The sequence below is a fragment of the Protopterus annectens genome, chromosome 17.part0 (genome assembly GCF_019279795.1).
Source record: "Protopterus annectens isolate FY-2018-M chromosome 17.part0, PAN1.0, whole genome shotgun sequence".
NCBI classification, from domain to species: Eukaryota; Metazoa; Chordata; order Ceratodontiformes; family Protopteridae; genus Protopterus; species Protopterus annectens.
Window position 1 is genome coordinate 180352402 of NC_056751.1, and position 19483 is coordinate 180371884.

The 19483-nt window shown below is 39.1% G+C and overlaps 1 protein-coding gene across 3 annotated transcripts in view; it reads left to right on the top strand.

Annotated features, from left to right (window-relative positions):
* Positions 1–19187, top strand: part of ARL14EPL (ADP ribosylation factor like GTPase 14 effector protein like) — a 265508-nt gene extending 246321 nt beyond the window's left edge. For all 3 annotated transcript variants that reach the window (XM_044059760.1, XM_044059759.1, XM_044059758.1), the window contains exon 4: positions 18072–19187. In XM_044059760.1, the coding sequence (XP_043915695.1) occupies positions 18072–18291 (220 nt within the window). In that variant the 3' untranslated portion in view covers positions 18292–19187. The remainder of the gene's footprint in view (positions 1–18071) is intronic.
* The last annotated feature ends 296 nt before the right edge of the window (positions 19188–19483 follow it).

Sequence of the window (19483 nt, forward strand, 5' to 3'; positions counted from 1 at the left end):
TAAACCCGGGGCTGCACAGGACACGTGCAGTGTTCTATCCCCGAGGGAAGGTAGAGTTGGTTTCAGTCAGCCAATCATGCTTGCACAACACTGAAAACAGTCAGGACTGGGAGCATGAACTTAGCCAGCCCAAGCCAGTAGCAGTAGCCCACATTAGTATAAATCTAGTGATGGTGCTCATGCAAGCATATATGTAGCAGGCCCCAGGGTGTTACATGTTGTTGGAATCGTACAAGAGGGTTGGGATTAATTCATCATTAGGAATTCCCTATTTACTAGGATGCTGGCAAGGGAACAAAACTAACACAATGCCTTTCTTGATCTCCTACCTTGGGGATCCCAGTATGGGGAACAAACTTGCTGAAGACCAACACAGGAGGCTTTGTTAGGCATGGAGGAAATAAACCAACATATAAAAAAACGAAAAGTTTATTCCTTTTGAAGACTCTTGGGTTGCACAAGATAATATATTGTATTACAGTACTGGTATTTTTTTACTTGCATAAAATAGTATTACATTTATTGAATTACTGCATTTCTCAAATGCAGTAATTTTTGCACTCCAATTTAGCCTTGATCCTTCAGTTCATTAAGGTTCTTAAAGTCAGAGCTGATTAAGGGTATAAAATACAAATACTGTTGAATAAATTAAGTAAGTCTATAGAACGAATCACCATCAATAAGATGTAGTATGTGAAAAATCTGTTCTGGCAAATAAAATATTCTTTCTAAATTTGCTATGATTTTTAGAGGGCAATGCTATAATTTTCATTTCTCATGGGTTGAGAAGTATGAGCTGGTTTTATGTAAGTATTTCCAGGTGAAAGTTTTCCAATACAGGGAATTATAAATTATTTTTTAAATTATTTAATTTCTCCAAGTCTTGGGTTTCTAATGTCCACCATAAGTGCCCTTCGCAGCACCCACAACGTGCCCAGTAATGACTCCTCCTGCAATTCATACGGGGTTACATGTATTAACATATGTAAATACGATTGTAAATTCTTTAAGACCCATTGCTCCTACAACTATTGGAACTGCATGAGTATCTTTCTGCCACATTGCTCTTGTTTCTGCCTGCAAATCCTGATCTTTTATGGCTCTCTGTGTACTCAAGACACTGTAGCCACTGGGTGTGGTGATCTCAATGATCAGTGCTACCTTTGTCTTTTCATGGACCACTATATCTGGTTTTCTTGCATCCATCTTTTGAATTGTTGGTAATGGGTGATCCCATGTGATGTGTAGACGTCATTTTATAGGATACTTTTGTGGCTCATGTCTGCAGTGTTTTTCAGCCACTTCAATACTATACTGTTTGCACAATCCCCAGTGCAACAGTCTTGCCACATTATTTCAGTATGAAGTCCTCCTGCCATTAATATGTCACAACCAGCAAAGAGGTGTGCAACTGTTTCCAATTCTGCTTTACAACGCCTGTATTTGTACATCTCTGCCACATGTTCAATGTACTTAGTACACCAGCATGTACGTAGCCCACTGTCTTGGGCCACCAATATTAACCTTTCATCTCTTGGTTTGTATTCGCCTGTCATTAACCATTCCTGCATTCGATCCTGATAACGTGAGGTTCTTCCAGAAGTTTTCTATACTTGCAACTATATTTATTCATTTTCCACATTTCTTGCCTTCTCATCTGGTCTTTCATCTTGTATTCTTTTGTTTTTTGGTACATTCACTTGCTGCCTGATTTTTTATCTACTTCAGGTTTGATTTCCATTCCTGCTTTGCGTTTATATGCTTCTGCTAGACTAAGCAGAAAAGTCATCTTGGATTTAATCTCCTTATGTTTCAATACTTTCACCGTTTAGTTCTTGTGAGGTCAGCAGATGTGTGCAGTCCCACAATTGCACAAATAATCAATTTCAGAGTCCCATCCCTCCTTCGGTACGGGGAATATATAATGCACTGATTTTTATAAATCCATTTGAGCATGAAGCATTCTTGTTTTCCTGTCTAATCTATCCAACACGTTCTGGTGCCAGTCATTCACTCCAAAACTAAGTTGAGACAGGAAGAGCAAATTGGTTTATAGCTTGAATTTTGTTTCTAGATGTCAATGCTGTTTTCAGGATTAATTTGTCTTCTAAAGTATTCCTTACCAAATTGTATTCACATTTGTTCATGTTTTATTGTTGATCCTTCAATTCCCAAATATTTATACTTCCTCTTGCTCAAGTTCTTTATATCACATTCTTGTCCCAAGCTGACGTTTTTTTGGTGCTACAGTTTTCCTGCGTTAAAGGTGGTTTTTGCACATTCATTAAGACCAAATGGCATTCTTATATCATCTGAAAGTTTTGACAACTTGCAGTTGTGCTTTCAGTTCCTCATCTGATGAGCTATACAGATTTAAATCATCGACCAGAGTCTTTGTTGTTTTCTAGGAGCACAATTATAGCCATGGCCTAAGCTGTTACGTGGACAGCTTAATGGGTTAAGGGCAAGACTGAATAGCAGTGGTGACAGTCACCCTGCAATATCTCCCCTTTGAATTTTTATTCCTGGGATAATTTGTAGTTTGTCATGGCTTAATTGCAAAGTGGTTTGCCACTGTTTCATGGTCTCTGCAATGTAGTCTGTCAGGGTAGGGTGTATCTTGTACATTTTGAGCACTCTTATCCATGAATGTGGTATACTATGGTCACTCATCTGGTTAGATTAGGATGAAATCGACATGAACAGCTTTATTGCACACACAAATATTAGGAATGACACTTTGAAACTTGAACACACTCCTACATGTTAACACGGTCTGTTCTCTCAAAATGGCACTGCTGCTTGCACATGCTCACTATTTATATGCACATGCTTACATCTGGAAATGCTTCTTAAAGGTACATACACACGCTCTGTTCTACATCCTCCCTCTCTGAGATATGATTAATATACTAAGTGACAGTATTCAATGACATGCAATTTACAAAAGTGATCTTTTTGACATGCAGTTATAGAACTAATTCTTTAATTTTGTATGACTGCGTGTCAGACTTGTATAAAACAATAGTGTCCAAGTTGCTGTGTATTTAGGTCTAGAAATATGACCTGATCATATAACAAGTTAGAATCGGATCTAGCAGTGGGGATCGTGTTCAAGCAATGTTCAACTTTGGGGACAACTGTGAAGTCATCAGGAATGGGAATGAATACCGAGACATGTTCTTTGGTATGAACATTGTCAGGGTTGCGATCTAGATTATGTATCACAGGTACGATGCTGCAATATAATTTCTGATAACTGGGAAGAAGATGCCTGCGGTTTCCCCTGTATTGTGTACCTCAGATTCCACTAAATAAGATCTTGGCTCAGTACATATACCTCTCACTCTACCAGATTGATTAAAGCCTTTCGTTGTTTGCATCCTCGCTGTATGTCCTTTTAACAGATTAAGAAATTTGCTTGTTTTATCAAAGCTGAACGTCTGAGAAGAATGCTTCTTAACAAGTTGGGCTTTGATTGCTCTGTTTTTAGCATTAGGCACCCGCAAAGTAGAACTAATAGGCAAGGCTGTTCTGGTGTGCCTGAATAGAAGTCTGAGCAGGCGAGCCTAGTAGGTTGTTACTGGGTATATTTCCGAGCCTAGTAGGTTGTCACTGGGTGTATTTTTGAGATTAAGCAAGTTCAAGAAGATATTGGTATTGTCACGCTTTGACCTCTAGTAATTGCTTTGCATTCTGTACTGCACGTTCAGCAAGGCTGTTTGTGAATGTTTAGGACTACTAGTAACATGGATAAAGTCCCACTCCAATCTCTGAAAGAATGGACTGGTAAACTGAGAACCGTTGTCAGGAATAACTTTGGACTGAGAAAGGTTTCATCTTGGTAATAACAGCACTGGATGTTAGGGTAAGTAGCAAATCAATCTCAAACCAGTTTGAGTCTACCAACACTAAATAGTGCTGATTGTTCCACTCAAATGCCAGTGGCTACTATTGACAAAGGTAGTTCAGGAATTTGGCTTGGCTGAAGTGGTTCTTTTTGCAAATGCGGCTTAGTACTGTTGCACACTGAAGAACAAGAAAGCACTTTACAATGCCTTTTGATAGAGAAGGCCAAAATACTAGTCCTCTTGCCCTTTTGGTAGAAACAGAATCTGGGTTGCCACGATGCAAAATCTGAATATATTCACATTGTAAGGAAGTAGGAACAATAACTTTTGGATCTTTTGAAAATACCATCTTCCATCAGCATCTCCTCTCTGTATGGAAAATAAGGTTGTACGTCTGCCGGTATACAGGATTGCTTTGACGGCCATCCTACATTGATGAAGTGGTTGAGCTTCTTGCAAAACTGGATCGGTCTTTGTAAGAGCTCTCAGCTCATCAAGTCTCGTGGTAGAAAAATTAAGTCAAAATTCTCTGCATCAAGCTGTTCTGTGGTATTTCTGGATGATCTGGATAAGGTCTCAGCCAGATAAAGAAGTTTACCTTTTGTATAGACTATTTTGAAATTGTACTTTTGTAATCTGAGCGTAACTCTTTTTTGTATAGGCGTCTTAAAAATAGTGACTAGATGTTGATGGTCAGTTTCTATCTGGATAGCTCTGCCATAAAAATAATCCTGGAACTTCGAACGTGCGAACACAATTGCCAAAAGTTCCTTCTCAATTTGAGCATACTGCATCTGTTTGGCTAGGAGTTCTAGAAGCATAAAAAACAGGTCTGCCCTCTTGAAGAATAACTGCACCAAGACTGAACTGAACTTTGAAGCATCACAGGAAAAGAACTACTGGTTTTTGGACATTATGTAGGCAAATTGGAAATTTGCTGTTTGAGGTTATCAAATGCTCTCTGGTGTTCTAACCATGACCAGGCAACTGCTCTCTGGTATTCTAACCATGACCAGGCAACATCTATGCATGTCAGCTCTCTTAAAGGTGCTGATAACTCACTAAAGTCCGGGATAAATTTGCCCAAATAATTAACCATACCAAGAAAACACTGTAGGGCTTAAACATTGTCTGGAGCTGGCATCTCCAGAATGGCTGCTTGTTTGGTATGGTCTGGTCGTAAGCTTGTACTGGTAAATAATGACCTACATAAGTAACAGTCTGAATTTGCATTTCAGAGGACTGAGCTTTAAATTCACTTCACATGCTCTGTCCAGAACTTCCCGAGGTTTGTCATGCTCTGCTTCACCATTGCCTTCAGCCAGTAGATCAACTATTATTGCACATGGGTAGCCTGAAATAATTTGCTCCATTGCACGCTGAGACTCCAAAAGGCATCCTGAGGAATCTGTATCTACCAAATGGGTACTGAATGTAGTCAGTAGTGAATATTTGTGATCAAGCATAAGCTTTACTTGCCAAAATTAACTCTGCCACCCTTATGCCAAATGCCACTGTCTTTTCTGTCTTAGATGCAATCTCCTTAACTGTACGCATAGGATGATGAGGCCTTTTTAATGCCTTGTTCAAGTCTCTTCTCTCAATATATATTCTGACTTCATCTGAATTTCTTATGAGCAGCTACCGTGGAAGACACCCACTCAGTTGGTTCTGTGACTGGAAAAATCACACCATGATGCACCATTTTGTCTAACTGGATCTTGACTTTTGTACTGCATAGATATTGGCACTCTCCTTGCTTGTCTGACCACTGGACTGACTTCTGGGTCTACTTTCAATGGAGTAATCAACTGCAAGTTTGCCTACCTTGTCAAATATGAGCATACTCTTGAAAATAGCATCAGTAAAGCTGGAACTGGGATATGAGCTTACATTATGTACTTTTTGATAAGTTTCATTCTCAAACTGTCTTGGAGACCTAATGACTGTACAAGTCTTCTAACTACATAAAATTGCAAGCTGTAACTGTTCCCAGCCGAATAGCATGAAAGCACTACTGAGCCTTCGGTTTGAATCTCTTCACCCCCATAAATAACAAGCTTCATATGATTGGCCAAATTAAGTTGCTCACCAGCCCTCAGCCCTCACTTTAGCAAATGTTTTTGCCGACATTACATTACACTTTGAACCAGTGTCTACTTTGAGCTCTGTGGGCTTGCCATTGATCAGGACAGTACGAAATACTTCACTTTTTGCCAACAAATCTACTGCATTTAACCTTTTCACCGACCACTAATAACACCATGTACATAGAAAGTAGGAATGCAGCTTTATACATGATCATCTTGCTTTTTTTGAGTGACCTTTCTTAGTAACAGTCTTGCTCAATTTACAAGACTTAAAAATTGTTCCATTTTTTACACTTGTGGCATCGCTGACCAAATGCTAAGCACTTCTCTCTCTTTTAGACTCATGATTGACACCACAATTACGACAGTTAACAATAAGACTTGATTTTTGCCAACTCATCCTTGTACTGTACTGAGCATGCCCTTTTTACTGAGCTAGTCTTGGAACTTGCTAGAAAGTTATGAGGCTTCCCTGGTAGACATGCATGGGTTGCAGCTGTTATTTGCTTAGACCTGTTTCTGCTTTCCACATGTTGCTGTTGCCTACATTTGCTCCAGAGGCTGCTGAAACCATGCTGTAATTTGCTGGCATACTTTGCCTTTCTGTGAGCTCATGAATTTGAAAAATCCCTATGGCTTTGCTTAACGTTAAATCACTGTCACAAAGCAAAATCTTTCTCACTGCAGCACTATAGCACCACACACAAGCCCATCTATTAACACATTTTTAAGATACCAAATCTGCATGTTTTGGCCTTTTCTGAAATCGGTGAGAAGCTGCAAAAGTTTCACCTGGCCTTTGGTCTCTTGTATAAAGTAAGTGCCTCTCTAATGAAACATTTGTGTGTGGGTTACACATTTCTCTAAATTTACATTTTAAGCACTCTGGGTCCTCCCTTGATTCAACTGGTACCACAATATGGTAGTTCCCCTCCTGCATATACTGCTAGTGCATACACAGATGAATGCTCTTTCAGTAGCCTCTGACACAGCTAACTTAAGCAAAATGAATGCTCTTGTATGTGCATCTTTGTCAAAAAAAAATCTCTTGTAAGAAAATATTGTGTTCCTGCTCAAATACTCACCAGACCTCTGCTATATTATCAAACACAACTGGACTTGGTCTGCAAAATGTTTCTGCCATATCAACATACAGTAGTGAAGGTGCTTGAAATTATGTATGAACATACCCACAAATATATGCCAGAACTTTATGCCAGTACTTGTAATTATGCCCAATAGCACAACAAACTCTGAAATAACTGCACTTTGCCAAATAAGTCTCCATAGCACAAGAAAACATTTGAAATCACTATACTTTGTGAAACCACTCCTCATTAGTGTAAAAAAATCTTCGCAATGATTGTTCTTTACTGTACACAGCACAAACTCTTCAGAATGGCTGTACTTTGCAAAACAACTCTATATGTAAGAAGCACTTTGAAATTGTGGCATTCTGTGAATAAATGCACATAGCACAAGAAGCTATTCGGAATTGCTATATTTTGACTGCACTTTGAAATATAACTGTACTTTGCACCCAGCAAACTCTTTGAAATAATACCACCGTAATAAAGCACACACTCATTTGGAGAGCTGATCTGGGATATCTCCAAGAATTTGTTGATAATCTCAGTGAAAATAAGTGGGGTATAGAATTTATAGTCCCACTATGATGCAACTTGCATTTTCTTTTTGGAAGTTCAAATAACCCATCTAGATGATGGTACTCTTTCCAGTGATGTACATAGGAAACAATCAAATTCCACCAGTTTACTTCAAGTTGTCATCCGAAACACATTATTATTCCTAAATCTCAGTTTTTTTAGGATACATCGTATTTGCTACAGTATAGAGGCTTTTGAAAACCAGAGACTAGATCTTATGTTATGATTTTGTAATGGAGGCTATAATAGACATCAAGTTGTTCAGGTTAATAAATCAGCACATATCCAGAATAGAATTATTACAATATCAACAGCATAATACAGATAATCATGATGCCATTAGATTTATTACAACCTATGCATGCAATACACATCAGTTTATTAATCTGATCAATAAACATTGGAATATTTTAATGGCGGATGAACGTCTTTCGAGTGTGTTGGGACACAAATGTCCATTTTCATTTAGGAGAGGAATAACGATAGGTGGTTTTTGAATCGTTATAAACATAATTCGTGTTCTGTAGTTCCTCAAGGGGCATGAGGGTGGGGCTCTATATGTATGTACACCTTGTGGTCACTGCACTTTTTGCAGGTATGTTAACAAAACCAAGGAATTCACTAGTAGAAATGCATCAAAAATGTTTCATATTAACATTTTTGCAAATTGTAGCTCTAATTAAATTATATATCTTGCAACGTGTACTTGCTCAGCCTTTTATGTTGGCCAAACTTCTCTCCACTAAAATTGCGTATTTCTGAACATTTAACTAGTATCAGAAATAAAAACACATTTCAAATACTTTGTATAAGCATTCAATACAGCATTCAACAGACAGCTTTACATTCACTATTATTGATAGAATCATGGGGCATAGATACATGAAAGCCGGTTGGCATAACATTCTTAACAAGAAAGAATGTACATGTATTAAACTGGGGGGGTGTTTTTTCACCTGGTTTGAATGAACAACTCTAATAATATTAGAAAATGTTAATTTTCCACTAGATACACATTTTCATATAACATCATTATTTGCATAATATTTTTGTCCACATGAACCATTCCCGTCTTTGTGATGCATATTGCAATTTGCTTTGATATTCTAAGCATAGACAAAAGTGGAATTTATTGTATGTATTTAAATATGTAAATGTGTGGGATTATTCATGAGGTGAATGATTTGATTGGTGTACCACATTTAAAAAGTTGTGTGATCACAATGAAAATACACTGAAGAAGACATTCAGCTGCGGTATGTCTTGTCAATAAATATTTGTATTTGTTTACTCTCTCATTGCTTGCTCTGGCCATTTATTTTTTCAGTACCTTTTGTGCTATTGCCATAATTGAGATTTCTTCTAAATTAATTCCAGTAAAAGTGATCAGATAAGGGATGAGATCTAAAATGATTGATAAATAAGGCTTACTGTTTAATTCTTAAAATTTGTTAAAAATTGGAAAAGATTCCAACTTTAAATTTATATGCCATATTTATTTTCATAATCACACATTCTCTACATATCTCTAAGAATAACCAGTTAAGATCTGAACAAGCAGCAGAGTGAACCTTACTCCCATTAAGGAATTGATGCCAATAAATCATATTTTCATTCAGTTCTATAATTTTATTAAATAAGTCTCCTAAAAAGCAATAGGAAATATTGAAAATAATACATTCTTTATAATATGATTAGTCTCTATGATCAGCCTTGCAGAGGCTGTTTATTTCATACACTGTTGGAAACTCCTGGTGTTCTGGCTGTAGTGTGATTCTCAAATCTGGAAATATCGCTGATGTATATTTCTTGGCATTTTAACCTTTGAGTTCTGCATTGTCTTAATTTTGCCTGACTGAATTATTTTATATATTTTCTGGCATTGTTTTCTGTTTTTCATCTATCCTGAAACTGTTTTCCCCCTCCCTGCACCCTATTCTTCTTGTGGTAATGCTATAATTGGTGGCTTTGCAGTTGCCCTCCCAGTCTGGTGTTCACTCTAATACAGAGAGAACATCTGAAAAGGACAACCCACTTGGGTTCTTCACCTTTAATTTTTCTTCTGCTCCTTCTCTCTCCTTGCACTTTCTAAAAAATGCACTTCATTTTGCTTTTGCCTCTTCTTAAAAGTACTCACTTGTATTTATTCTGCACCAAGCAACATTTATTACTGCTTGGTGGTAGCCTGATTAAACTGTAACTGTTACTCTTTTGGTTTAAGCACTTGGGCTCCAAACTAGTTGTTTTACATTAAGAAGGGTTGTGGACTACACTGTTGTGGCAGGACAGGTACATTCTAAGTTGGGAATTGCTGATTGAAGGCTTAGTATCTGTTCTAAAAGTGTATTGGTTCTGGTTAAAGCACTTGGTCTGCAGTCTTGTAGGAGGAGAGGCTAGATTCTGCCCTTCTGAGCTGGGAATTTGTTTAAAGGCTTATTGTGCCTGCTTATTTGAACTGTTTTTCTGACATTGGTGCACCTTGGTTGCTCTAGCATAGACTAGATTCAGGCATCCTGAAGCTAGTTTGGTTTGTATAACTTGAGCACTAACCCAGGCCATCTCTTTTTGAGAAGGTTCCCCTGCACCCTACTGGCAGGAGTGTGCAGTTAGAACTTGTCTGAAGACTGCTGGAACGGGGCTCAGTTTTGAGCTTTTTTTTACTGGTTAATTGGATAATTTGTTTAAATCAGTTTGCTCATTTTCTATTGTTATATAAAAAATGCACTTTATTCATCTGTTTTTACTGTATTTGTTTCTTCCTACTTTATTACTTTATTTTGCTTTTGCTACTTGTTCTTAAAAGTACTTAATTGCATTTATTTTGTTGCATTTATTACTAGTTAGTAGCCTGATTAAATTGCAACTGTTATTCTAAGCCTTTGCTTGAAGCACTTGGGTTTCAGACTAGTTCTTTTACATTAAGAAGGTATGTAGTCTGCACTGTTGTGGTAGGACAGGTAGCTTACATCCTTCTAAGTAGGGATTTGCTGACTGAAGGCTTATTGTGCCTGCTTATTTGAACTGTTTCTTTCTGAAATTGGTACGCATTGTTTACTGTAGCATAGACAAGCTAGATTCAGCAGGTCTGAATTTAGTTTGTGTAACTTGAGCATTTGGAGAAGGTTCCCCCTGCACCCTAGTGGCAGGAGTGTACAGTTAGAACTTGTCTGATCAAAGACTGCTGGAATGGGGCTCAGTTTTTAGCTTTTTATTAGTTAATTGGTTAATTTGTTTATATCAGTTTGCTCATTTGCTACTGTTAAAAATAAATGCACTTTATGCATCACCGCTTAGCTAGAGTTAAACTATTCCCAGCACCATAATGTCTGCTCTTCAAATTTTCCCTTAGAACTAGCCAGTTTTTGCACTAAAATCTGTTTCTTTGAGCTCAGCACTTGTTCAGAACCAGTAAGCACTAAATAAGCTACAAATTACTACAGCACTCCACTTTCCTCACTTGTCTAGAGGAACTAAGTTTTTAGTACTTAAGCACCTATCCAGGCATGTCTAAGGGTCCTCTCCTGGTGTTTTCTCTTTTCTACCTGATGAAGCTTTGCATCTTGGGCCAATGCAGCAATTGCCTCGTGTACACAGACAACCCTCTCCTACCACCCAACACTATAACCTGTGAGAGATGCACTTGTATAGCCAAACTGTAAGCAAAGATATCTTTACCCAAGACTGGACTAGACAGTCAAGAGGAGAAACACTTGCACCACACCACACTCATCACATAGCCCCTCAAAACCTACACTACCAAAACACACACCTACATCAGCGGAGGCTCTCCATAAAAATCTGCTCAAGCAACAGACTTCCAAAGCAGAAAGGCAAGCAACCGCCACCGCCCAACACAAACTCAGTGTGCCAATCGACCACAGCCCATAAGGCATAACAACGCACCAAACACTAGTCATAGGTGACTGTATAGTCAGGCACACTGATGTTCCCCTCACCAGACTAAACAAGGAGAAAGTTTGTCAGGTGCCAGGATCCACCACATAACGCATGCACTCAGGTAACTCCACAAGTACAAATATGACTCACTGTCCATGTTGGTGTGAATGACCTGAGCCGTACCACCCTGGATTACATGAAGAGAGACATGGAGGAGCCCATGACCCTAGCCCTGAGTTGCATCTTGTCATCAACCAGAATGATACCACAGTACAAGGACAAAATGATTGACTTCCAACAATTGGCTAAGCTTCTGGTGTCATTCTGTGGGGATCCAGTATCTGTCTGCCTGGGATGACATAATTGACAGACCATGATGCTTTGAGAGATGGCCTACACCTGTTGCCCTTGGGATTCCGGATACTGGCTAAGGCTCTTGCCACCCCTATAGTGCCTTTTTTAGGCACGGTTCAAATGACAAATTAACCACATTAACAGGTACAAGCAAGCAAAATATGAGGGTAATGCTACTCAATGCTAGAAGTCTAAACCTCAAAATGCATTCACTAGAGGCCTTCCTTAAAATGGAGAACATCAACATCTGTGCAGTGACAGAGACCTAGTTCAAGGCTCCAGAGAGCACCTCTGCATTACCAGGCTATAATTCATACCACACCTTTCGGCCACCTAACCTGGACTGAAACACTAAAGGCGGAGGCGTGTCCATATTCATAAAGGATATCCACACCTCCAGGCTAGTTGCATAATGCATCCGTGATTAAGTGCAACTAACTCTGGGCAAGACTGCAATTCAAATTGTAACTTGCTACAGATCCCCCACCATGCCCCAGGATTCCCACTCCTCATTTCTTGACACACTGGAAAATATTAGGGTACAATCCAGCACCCTAATAATGGGCGATTTCAACTACCCCACCATTAACTGGGAAAACTACTTGTGACCAACTCTTTTGCTCAACGTTTTCTGGAATTCATAAATTCCAATGCCTTGGATCAACTTATCCACAACCCCACCAGGGGCAGCAATATCCTCTATCTGGTCATTACCAACATGGGCGATCGATGTTCCACACCAGAGGTCAGTTCCTCATTGCTCAGATCCGACCAAGCTAATCACCTTAGACATCCATATCCCACCCCCCATTAGGGAAACCACAGTAAAAAATTTCTCCCAAAGCCAACTTCACGCTTAAGACAGAAGTGGCAAACTTCAAGACACCCATGCAGACGGACAACAGAGGTACAACTGCTGAATCCTACACAAATGCACTTTATGAGCACGTGCACGAGTGCATGGATTGTGCTATCCCTAACGGAACCAAGATGCTATCCTCAAAAAAAGAAGCCAATCTGGTGGTCCCCTGCCATAAACAAACTCTAAAACAGAAGAAGGAAACTGTTGCAAAAAACAGAGTAAAATCCCATGATTGGAGAACTCCCTGGTCAGCCTCAGTAAGAAGCTGAGATCCCTCATAAAATCCTCCAAAGCTAATTACGAAAGCAAAATCGCCACTGATTCTAAAGACAACCACAAAGCATTCTATAGCTATGTCAAGAATCTCAATGGCAACACTCAGATCTGCTCTGAGTTACAGCATAATGGCACTAAATATACAGAACCAACTGATATTGCCAACATCCTGGCAGATAGCTTTACCCCCCTCTCACCCCATAAAGGGCCCATCTCTATACTGGAAGAATGCAAAGTTCCTGTAATCACGGCTGCACAGGTAAAAACCACACTCCCCAAAGCCAAGAACACATCATCCATGGGATCTGACAACATCCCAGGCTGCGTTCTATACTAACTGCCGAATGAACTGGCACCTCACCTAAGCACCATGTTCAGTCATAGCCTCACCTCAGGCTTTGTGCCCACTGAGTGGCACACAGTGACTGTTATCCCACTCCACAAAGGGGGAGCCACCATGGACCCCAGGAACTAACACCCCATTAGCCTAATGAGCCTGGTCTGCAAGGCCATGGAGTGTATCATCATGGATCTTGTACACAAAGATCTTGTAAATCTCCATACTCTGGACCCCACCCAGTTCAGGTTTGTAAAAGGCAGATCCTGTCTCCTAAACCTGATAGACTTCTTTGAAGCAGTCACCAAAGCTGTAGACGAGGGTAAAGTGGTTCACACAGCCTATCTAGATCTTGCCAAGGCTTTTGACACCATCCCCCACTCTGGAATCATAGGTATAATCCCCATGTCACAAGATGGGTTGCCAACTGGCTCACTGACCGAACCCACACTGTGAAAGTAGCAGACTCCAAATCTGAATTCAGACCAGTGGCAAGTGGAGTACCACAGGGTTCAGTCCTGGGTACTCTCCTGTTTGGTATCTACTTTAAGTACAGGCTAACACACAAGGTCTTTGGCTAACGAAGTTTGCAGATGACTGCAAACTAGGAGCCTTAATCAAAACTCTTAACTATGTGAACATTCTACAAAAGGGCCTCATGGAGACAGATGCCTGGTGTCAAAGCCATGGCCTCAAGCTCAATGCCAAAAAGTGCATAGTCACCCCCTTTGGTAAAAACTCTGTACCCATGAGCTGCCACATAGGTGGTAGTCTACTTGACACCAAAAGTGTGATGAGACCTTGGGACACAGGTGGACAGTAGTCTCTCCTTTCGATAATCACATCGCCACAGTAGTCAGAAAAGCCTACGTGGCACACCATCACAAAAGGTTCCTCATCTAGGAAAAAAAAGGTCATTGTTCCCCTCTACTAGTCACTCATTAGACCCATTATAGAGTACAATGCCCCTTTTGGTATGTACCTCACAAGACATCTACAACTGGAAAGGTCAAAGAAATACCTCGCAAAGAAGATTACCGGCCTCAAACAGATGCCGTACGCAAACAGTCTCAAAAAAAACTCCAGCTTTGCTCCATCGCATATCTCCTACTCAGAGGCAATCTCTGACTAACATACAAAGCTAGGTCAAACCCAGAGCTGTTGGACATACTCCACGTAAAGAAATCTCAGTACCTCTGAGCTACATGCTCTAGGGACCTAAACCTTGTCACTACAATAAACAGAATATCTGGAGGGATAGAATCCTATCCCAGAGACTCTATACTCTGGAACAAACTACCTATCTATGTCAAACAAAGCTCCTCATTAGCACTCTTCAAGAAAAATCTTGATTGGATGGGAAATAGGAAATACACCCTGGGGATCACTTCTGTGGTGGCTCTGCTCGACAGGGGCACAGGAAAATAATTTTCTTGAGTGGCGAAAGCACCTTTTTGGCTACGCTTATATAGGCCCTAGGGCCAGTAGCCTAGTACCTACCTATGAACCTAATAAATCTCTTGAACACAGTATATGAAATATTTCCCATTTTTAAAATCTTTTAAAATCCAATCAAAATGATTAGAAACAATTTGATGTATAGAAACCTTTTTTATTGAATACAATTTTTTGAATTTCTATTTTGATATTGCATATAATTCAGTGTCTGGAAACCCTAAAGCTCCATCTTTCCAACTTTTCTTTTATTTTTATTTTACATTTGTTAACCGGGGGTGTCTGAGCCGAAAAGGCCCTTTTTCAGCAGAGGCCCGGGGAGAAAAGCTCCACAAAGAAAAAATTACAGACACATTTAGTTATTTAGACATAATCAGTATACACACAAATTACAAGAGACATGTTTTTACAGTGGTATGCAGCACAAACAGTTACAGTGGAGAACAATCAAAAAAATATTAATTTTAAAAATAAAGGTAAGTAATAGATTTGTGGTGTACAGCTGAACTTTGGAATGTAGGTAGAATTCATACATAGTACACAGGTACAGTACATACATTGTAGATTAGCCAGTGTTTGTGAGTAAGATTGAAAAACTATTATCAATTGCTCTAGATTTAGTATGTATATGTTATCTACTTTCACTAGCCTGGGGAGCAATCATGGCACTGCCAACTTTGCTTGAGATGTTGCCTGATGAGGTCTTTAAAGGAGGCTTTGGATGATGTGGTTTTGAATGCTAGTAGGGACAGAGTTCCATTTTTAGCCACCAAACTACTATATAGTGCATCTCCAAAGCTATTGTAGCTGTTGGTGACTTCTAGTAGTAGTTTGCTTGATGATCTAAGAGGCCTTTTGGCTGAGTGATGTTGTACTAGGTTTTTGAAGGCAGGACACTTTTTTATTATGGAGGTAATAGATAGAATGACAGAGGCAGAGCTGAGTGTAGGTTAGGAGGTTGGGCAGTTCAAGCCGGTGGAGCGGTCTCAAAGCAGTACAGTGAGTTCTATATGAGCAATTTGCGGGCAATTCTGTTATAGCAAGCTTCTATTTTGCTTAGTTCAGTTTTGTTGAGATTAGTCAGAATGGGAGATGCATAGAGTAGGGTGGATAGAAGTTGGGAGCGAGCAATGGCTGATCTTGTGTTGGTAAGAAATGGTTTGATACGGTAGAGTGACCCCAGTTTGGCATGTACTTTTTTAATAGTTAAGTTCAGATGACTATCAAATTTTAGGTGGGAGTCTATGGTTATTCCCAATAGCTTAGCCTGTGCCACTGGAGCAATTGGGGTAGCATTTGTGGAGTAGATAGTGAATTGACTGTTGGTGTTTTTGTTGGAACTGGTTATAATCATAAGCTGAGTTTTCTTTGGATTGAGGATAAGTTGGGCTTTGGTAAGGTAGTTTTCAACGTCCATGAATGCTAGTTCAGTTGTTTGCAGGAGGGTGTGAATGTTTTGTGCAGCACAGATTAAGGTAGTGTCATCTGCATACTGAATTATAGATGCATGCTGTGTGGAGGTCATTTGTGAAGACTGTGAATAGTAGTGGTCCTAAGATAGAACCCTGTGGGACTCCTATAGTTATGGGCAGCTGAGGAGAGAGAATTTTCTCATTTCACAGCTTGGTACCTGTCAGTTAAGTAGCTTTGGAACCAGGTAAGAGTGGAATTAGATGATATTGGTTTAGTTTGTTTAGCAGGATTTGGTGAGAGACTGTCAAATGCTTTGGACATATCCAAAAACAAGAGTTGACACTTGCAGGCCTTCATTTTTGAGACTGTTTACTGTGTCTGTGAAGCAGAGGAGAGCTGTAGTGGTACTATGGGCAGGTCTGAAACCATGCTGAGTAGGTGACAGGATGTTGCAGTCTAGGAGATAGTTTAGCATCTGGGTATGGATGCATTTTTCTAGGATTTTGGCCAGGGGGGAAGAGTAAAGCAATGGGTCTGTAGTTATTAAGTTCAGTGGAGGTCCCGCCTTTACGTATGGGTGTAACATAGGATATTTTCCAGAGTTTGGGCACATAGTTTTCAACAATTCCACTGTTTATGAGAGTGGAGACTGGGATAGCAATGGCATCTGCTGTAAGTTTCAAGAAATAGCTGGGGAGTAGGTCGGCTGCTGTTGATGAGGTCTTTAGTTTGGAGAGCATGCTTTTGATTGAAGTGGTGGAAACTGTTTTGAGGGTAAAGCTTGTATTAGTGTTATTTGTGTTGGGGGGGATGGTGAGGAAGGAACTGTCCTATGATACTAAGGATAGAATTGAGTTCACAAAGTGAGAGTTGAATTGTGTTTCGATGGGAACTTTAGTGTCAGGGGTGGTTGGTTTGGGGGTAGCCTTTTGGGTGGATTTTAGTAGCTGGTTTACATTTTTCCAAAATTTTTGCGGGTTGTGTTGGTATTTAGTTTGTAATGTTGTGTAGTAGGATTTTTTGTCCAGCCTAATGCATTTTTTTGCACGGTTGCGCAGTTCTTGGTACTTAGTTAGGCTTTGTGTTTCTTTGTTTTTTTGATAGTAACGCCAGGCAGTGTCTCTGGACTTGAGGATTTGTTCAGTTTCTTTACTGCGCCAGGGGTTTGTAGAGGTTCTTACCTTGATTTTGCGCAATGGAGCGACAGTGTCTAGGTGTTGTAGAAATGTTTTGTGGAATTTCTTCCAATTCTTTCTTATACCAATTAGACTGATTTTTGAACTAATGTATTGCTTGATGCAATTACATGACTAGTGTGAGATCATGCAAATGCTTTTGTATTTTGCTTCAGTTTTTTAGATGACCACTGCTGTAAGATCTGATCTATGCTGCTGATAGACATAATACAATAGTTTCAGTGCTGGCCAGAGGAAGCTCTGTTCTACTGTAACCGTTGGCATTTGTGAACATCTGCATCTGTGCTCAAGGATCAGATTTCTATCTGGTGCCTGATTAGGGGATGAAGTGTTGTACTGAACACCATTGTGGAAAGAATGGGTTTGATTTTGTAGGAACTTCCCTAAATGTATTAATAAATTTAGAACTGGTTGTGCAGATAATTCTGTAGAGGTGCCCCCACAGTGATTGTTTTTTCTATTTTTGAGTATGTTTTAGGGGAGGGGATTAAAGATGCAGAGTTAAGTTTTGGGGATTTTTGTTTCAGTTCTCTTTGCTGGTAGTCTTCCCTTGTATTTTAGTGTAGAGCTCACAATCCTCTGCTATGTTGACATTTTCCATACTTTTTTCCTTTAGCTTCTTTTAGTGAACCAAAATTACATAACATTTTTCTCTTTTATTCCCCTATAACAGGACTGGAAGGAAGAAATACGACAAAAAAGGCAGACTTCTGAGTAATGGTGCAAACTTGTGTGATTGTCTTGATGAGTTGTGCCACGGCTGTTTTCTTCCATGTCCCAAATGCAATTCAAAAATGTGTGGGCCAAAATGTCGTTGTAATAGAACCTGGGTCTATGAACAGATAGAAACAGAATGCAGCACTTCTATTAATTCGTTTCCTTTTGATGAATGAATGTTACTGTAATGTGTGAATTAACATAGTAGTCTAACGTAATTCTGCAGAATTGTTCAGAATAAATGTTTGCGTTTATTTTTTTATTTCATGTGTATTTACAATTGACCACATGACCTAAAGTTTATTTTTTCATAGTGTGAGTTAAGTACTTCACATGTAACTAAAGATGCAAGTAAACATTTTTTTTTGTAATGGGCTCCAAGCATTGAAAGTGCCTATCCTTACCATGACATGTTGACTTGCCTGTTCTATAGTTTGGGTAGTTTAGAATGTTGAAGATTTTGAGCCACTCTGTTGCATTTGTTAGTGTGTACAGCACTTCATGTAAGTTGTCAATGTGTGTACTATAATGTATCTTTTAAGTTTAAATTGCTTAAAGCACATTAATATGTAATTGGATATATTTTATTTTGTTTTAATTTACCTGGCTGCGTTTTGTGAAACCACAGTATATAATTTTTACATTTCATATTGATGAATAGGAGACCACTGATACCAGGTCAAATTATTCCCATTATTTTAGTTGCTAAATCACATATACAGTTTTATGTATAAAATTGTGCATTGTAATTGACAATAAGCAAGAAGAGTGCACACCTGGGCCTGCATCAGTTGCTTGTATATTCTGTTTTCTCTCTAATCAGTGAAACTGTGAACTCCTTTACAGTTGTTGGTTGAACCCAGCAAGGTCTAATAGAAAATGGAGGATATTAAAAGGAGTTTACCTCCTGTATATTCCTGTATAGTTTATTCAAAATGTTCATATTTTCTTTATTTTTAATGTTAACTTAAGTGAACTGCTCCGTTATTTGAATAAACATGTAATAATATGCAGGGTACCATGTATACACAATGTTCTGAGAGTTTCAATAAAAATTGTTCGGTAAACCTCATGTTGAGCTGACAAATCCTTTTCATCACAGAGGTGTTTGATATTAACTTTTTTAGCACTTTTATGCAGGAACAGATTTTTTTTCTAAATTTGAAGCAGAAATGTTTTTCCTGAAACTTAAAAATTATACAGAGTTGAAACTGAAAAAAGCGTTGCAATTTAATATTCTGATGGAAATAATCAGTGTTTTCTCAAGTGTGTACACTCTCATGACAGACATACATTGTCTTTATTTTGAGATAAATGCCCATTTTGCTCTAAAGTGTAAATTCCTGTTTTGCACGTGAATTTTAGAGA